This window comes from Sinocyclocheilus anshuiensis, unplaced genomic scaffold, assembly GCF_001515605.1.
Source record: "Sinocyclocheilus anshuiensis isolate Anshui unplaced genomic scaffold, SAMN03320099.WGS_v1.1 scaffold2737, whole genome shotgun sequence".
In the NCBI taxonomy this organism is placed as follows: domain Eukaryota; kingdom Metazoa; phylum Chordata; class Actinopteri; order Cypriniformes; family Cyprinidae; genus Sinocyclocheilus; species Sinocyclocheilus anshuiensis.
The window spans coordinates 16,197-22,017 of record NW_015551029.1 but is presented as its reverse complement, the minus strand read 5'-3'; the positions used below and the strand labels follow the sequence as shown (position 1 = coordinate 22,017).

Sequence of the window (5,821 nt, the reverse complement as noted above, 5' to 3'; positions counted from 1 at the left end):
TCGTTTTTATTTGGCGTACTATTTATACGCATTTTCATGAGACCGGGCTCATAAAAACACACTTGCATCTGGTTTTCCAATAACATTTGGATAATTAGCATAAAATTGTCTCTCATAAATGACCTCGTAGTCATTAAAACCTAAGTTGCACTTTCTCGGAAAGTTTGCATCATTTGTTTCCACGATTAGTAAAGTGTGGTTTCATTAGAATCACATTCACGTGCAGATTTGGGTTTGAGCTTATAAAATGATTCACAAAATGATTTGTAATCAAAAAATGAAGTCTAATCTGCCCAAAAACTAAAAACAGCAGCATTATATTTACAATCTTTGAATATATATATGATAATTTCAGTGCAAAACTATTTGTTAATTAGTTGAAGCAAACTGTGTGCTCATTAATTAATAATCTCACACATATTCTGTCCTCCCGCGAGGAGAGCGTTCCGGACGCGTCATTTGAGCTCTGTATAGCGCTATAGATTGGTGTAGCGAACACGTTTCGTCTTGCATAAACAAGCAAGAAGTGACCAATAAGAAACCAGCCACCAAATGCAAAAACCCAGCCGTCCAGCCGAGGAAAAGCGCATCTCCGAACTCCCACCGAGGAACCACGCTTGGCACGCTTTCGTCGAAGAACCGGAGAACCGTCAGATGGGCCACATACGAGACCGGCACGAGACCAAGGACACCTGCGACGATGCTAAAGATCCCGCCGAGCATCTTCAAGGTCCTTTTGGCTTTGAAGCTCTCCGTGCGTCTGCAGCTGTTCACCAGGTTGATGCCCGGGATGGCGAATAACAGGCCGATTAAACCCGTCGCCACAGCGGTGCACATCAGGATTCGGGCCAGTCGGATGTCCGATGGGAGACCCAGAAGAGTGTTGTATGGCAGGCACTCGGTCATCCCCAGATCCTGAACCACGCAAGCTTCCCACAATCCCAGCTGGAAGCTCTCGGTGGGCAGGAGCTCGGTGGAAAGTGTGAGCCATTGTGGTATCATGAGGGTGACCAGCGAACACAAGCAGGCGACCAGCGAGAAAAACACACCCAGCAGCTCCAGAGTCCCTAATCCAGGGTCCATGACCACTGCTCGCCTCCTCCTCCCTGTCTACTCTAGTTAGTAGACTGAGAAGTGCAGAGAGCTGACAAGCAGTGATGGGATGGGTGGGCAGAAGCTCTGATTTCTCTCAGCATAGAGACGCAAACAACAGCAGCATTCACCCAGTGTTGGGGAAAGTTACTTCAAAAAATTACAATATGGCATTACCTAGGTAATGGAAGCCTGTTTCCGCCACTGAATAATAAAAAATAAAAAAGATAATTGTGACTTTTTATCTCATACTTTACATCTCGCAATTCTAACTTTTTTTTTCTCAGAAGTGCCTGATACAAACTTGCAATTCTGACTTTTTGTTTTCTCAGAAACTCGCAATTGTGAGAAATGAAGTCAAAATTGCGAGATAGGCTATAAACTGTCAATTCTGACTTTTTTACATCTCGCAATCCTGCGAAGCATTCTGGAAGAAGCTTGCGTCTCCCGATAACGCTGTCTCTTAGCGCGCTACGAAGACTCTAAAGGTATGCCTTAACCAAAGGTGCACCATTTCTAGGCGTGTTCCCGGAACTATACTTTAGAAGGTTGCTTACCCTGTTGAAAAAAACAGCATATGCTGGTTATGTATGTTTTGACGCTGGGATGCTGGTTTAAGCTGGTCCTTGCCAGCACATGACCAGCATATCTAGTTTCATCCTAGTGACTGAAAGTTAAACCACTGCACCATTATCCCAAGGTCCTTTGAAGATTTGTTGAAAAATAATAATTTAAAGCAGTGATGGGCAAACTTGGCCCTTCCAGGCTACTTTCCTGCAGAGATTTGGTCCAACCCTGATAAAACTCACCTGCCTGTAGCTTTCTATTAGTCTTGAAGACAATGATTAGCTGGTTCAGGTGTGTTTGATTAGGGTTGGAGCTAAACTCTCCCCTTGTCCAAATACCCACACTTGGTGTCTTGGCCACTTGAGAGCACGTGCGCGCGACAGGAAGTAAGTGTGCAAGACTGTCCCAGATCTTAAAAATGCCAGAGCGCAGTGCCCTTAACGCACACTAAACCCACAGTGTATCCCATTAGTTAGTGAATCCCATCATGCATCATGTTCTGGAAATAAATCGTGAGACTTTTTGCCAAGATCGCACGAGAGGTCACGGAAACCTTTCCAATGTAAGTGAAATATTAATAATAATAAGATATTACATATAATTTGGTAGTAAAACAAAGTGCTACACATTTTATTGCTCCAAAGATTAGTATATTTATTTTTGTACAACATTTGCAACTGCTTTTTATCACTTAATTAAATTGTGTCATCTATAGGGACTACTAAACAGACATTTAGAAGTTGATTTTAAAATGCAAAGTATTGAAAATAATAATAAAACTCTGTAAACAATTAGCATTTTTACAACACTATAAGTGTGTCCCATCAGGTAATGAAAAGTTGTACAAACACTTGTGGTCTTCATGCTCACTTACAGGAAATACGTCATAGAAGTAGTCAAGTGGTCAAGTGCAAAGACCACAAGTGTGTGTATTTGGACAAGGCAACTGTCGTGAACGTGCATCCAAAGTGACGCAGTAGAGACGAAAATGTGGAATAAAGTCGTTATTTTTGTTTTCTTTGCACAAAAAAGTATTCTCGTAGCTTCGTAACTTCACAGTTGAACCACTGATGCCACACGGACTACTTTGTCGATCATCTTGGTACTTTTCTAAATGAAAGATGAACGATTTTTGAAAGTCTGACAGTAATCAGTGTTGATTTCTACTGTAAGGTTAACCCTGCCTGCTTTAAATGTTTCAAGATGATAAACAGTTAAAAACATTCGAAATGTAGAAAAGTACAATACAAGAACAACATTTTAATGTTGGCTCTCCATCACTCTCCAGAATAAAATGATACTTTAAATGTCATCCACGTAATAGTCAAAAGCATAATATGCTGTAATGTTTACCAAAAGTCTGAACACTGAACTATTGCACTATCAATGCCTAAACATAACGCCTAATGAATCTGGGGTGGTCAGGTGTTACAAGTTCTCAGAAAACTCCCAGTTCACTAATTGTAATTACGAGTTCTACAAGGATGTGAATGGTTTTTACAAGGTGGTATCTCGTAATTAAGGTAATTACAACATGGCGTGAACGCACCTTTTGTTTCATATCACAATTGGCGTGAGATTCACATGGGCAGAGTGAGAGCGTGAGACAGAGCCTGGAAGCATGTCTATCGCCAAATGCGTGAGAGTTGGCAACCCATATGTGTGTGTGTGTGTGTGTATTATCTGCCAGTAGTGTTTGGGAGCTGAACATGAAAGCTGAAGTTAGAGAAGGAAATATACTTTGAGATAAAACTCTCCCACGCTGCTCAGACAATGGTTCACATGTTCAAAAGACTTGAATTAGGTCTTTCATTTAGTTTAGAAGAAGGCTTGATGACTTTCAGTTAACTCAGGATCACAAAGAGGTCAAGAACTTCAAACAACTAACCATGGTAACTTTTCCTCCAAATTACCAGACTACAGAGATGTTTATTGCTGTATAATAAAAGTATATAAAGGGATTTAAAAATCTTTCAAACAAGGGCATAGATTTTAGTATGGATGCTATGACATGTCCCTCCCTACCAATATTCAGCAACTAAATTGTCCCTAGCAATAATTTTGATCAAACAATTAAATGTATGTATGTAACTATTGCTGTTGTAATTTCGGCTGCATCTGAAATAGGTCATTGATATTACCTGAGTCATTAAAGAAATAAGCTTGAAAAACACATTTAATACATGTGCCGAGTAAGAACATATAAGAGCCGAAGTGTTTAAAACAATACGAGCAGAGTTCAGCTGAATGATAAAGTTTACTCTCTTTAACTTTATGTTCTGCTGTTTTGTGTTCATCTGCTTCTCCCATTTGCTCTTTTTAGTCGCAAGTCTACTTTATTTATAAAGCCCTTTCTACTACAAAGTAGACCAAAGGACTGTACAGCAACACAAGAAGACGAGAATAGTAAAAACAAAAATCAACAATAACAGAAAAACAATTTAAAACAATTTACATCTTCCAAAAGTCAACAATTAAAAGCCATAGAAAACAAGTATGTTTTCAGATGAGATTTAAAAACATCAACTGAGGATGTTTGCAGCTCTGATGTCAGGTGGAAGGGTATTCCACAGTCTTGGGCCAGCAACCGAGAATGCACGATCCCCCTTAGTTTTCAGGTGAGTTTTCGGAACTGAGAGCAGTAAGCAGTTAAATGATCTTTGAGGTCTACCAGAGTTCATATGAATCAGGTCCGTAATATATTCTGGGGCCATATCATGGACAGCTTTAAAAACGTACAGCAACACCTTATACTGAATCCGATATTTAACCGGAAGCCAATTCAGCTTTTCCAAAACTGGAGTAATATGCTCCCTTTTCTTTGTACTAGTAAGGAGCCTCGCAGCTGCATTCTGGACCAATTGCAATTTTGAAATAAGCGATTGGCTCACTCCCAAATAAAGTGCATTACAGTAGTCCAAACGGGAGGAGATAAATGCATGAATCTCAAGGTCAGCAACAGACAAAAAGGATTTCATTTTTGCAATAGTCCTCAACCGAAAGAAGCAACTTTTCACCACACATTTAATCTGATGATCAAACGTTAGAGCTGAATCAAAAATTACACCCAGATTTCTTATTTGGGACTGCACATTTGTTGTCCGTGTACCTAACACATCGTTTATGTCACGGTCAACCTTATTTGGCCCAAAAATGATTATTTCAGATTTACTCAGATTACTTCACCTCCTCAAGACATAATAACAAAGATGAATGACAAGTTGATCCTCCAGATCTAATAGGCAAATAAATCTGAATATCATCAGCATAAAGATGATAAGACATAATGTGTTAAAAAAAAAAAAAAAAAGGCCTAAAGGCAACAGAAATAGTGAAAACAGAATAGGCCCCAAAATGGAGCCCTGTGGTACTCCACAGTCAATAGAAACTGAAGAGGAAGAAAATTCCCCAACCCTCACTGAAAAGGATAGTCCCTTCAAATAAGAAGAAAACCATTTTAAAACAGTCCCTCTCAGACCCACAACATCCTCTTAAACGTTTAATAAGGATATCATGATCTATTAGATCAAAAGCTGCACTAAGATCGAGCATTATTAAAGCTCCTCGACTACCTGAGTCTGCAATGATTAACAAATCATTGGAAACTCTCAATAAAGCTGATTCAGTGCTGTGTCCTGCCCTAAAACCAGACTGAAAAGCATCTAGCACATCAACGGTGTTTTTACATTGACTATCACACTATAATGCAATCAGATACAACAATAATTTTTCATATTTATTCACTCTATATAGACTAATAAAAATTAGATAACACAATAATTTCTCAAATAATTATTACAATATATACTGATAAACTGAACATTCACTTCAATGGTATGAGAGACTGGATGCTTTCAACTGATTTCCAACTGAACTGCAGCTCAAACTATTTCAAATAAAGTGAATTAAAGGCACAATATGTCATTTTCGCCGCTAGAGGGCGCATATTCAAAATAAACAAAGAGATAAAGGTATAGTTTGATGACTCCGTGACTGAGTGTGGAATCATGGGAGTTGTGGTCTTCATCCGACAGTCGATGCAATCCGACGGGACTTGGGCAGAAATCATGTTCATGGATGAGCTAATGATTTATTAACGTAGTAGAATGAAGCAGAGTGGGGCTGAAAGTCGTCGAAGCGAAATGAGGCCGCTGAACGAGCG

General features: G+C 39.5%; 1 protein-coding gene across 1 annotated transcript; it reads right to left on the bottom strand.

Annotated features, from left to right (window-relative positions):
- Nucleotides 1-411: 411 nt before the first annotated feature.
- Nucleotides 412-1,083, bottom strand: LOC107661166 (putative claudin-24). The gene has a single exon (XM_016450632.1). It carries the CDS (start codon nucleotides 1,081-1,083, stop codon nucleotides 412-414), a length of 672 nt encoding a protein of 223 aa, XP_016306118.1.
- Nucleotides 1,084-5,821: the final 4,738 nt, after the last annotated feature.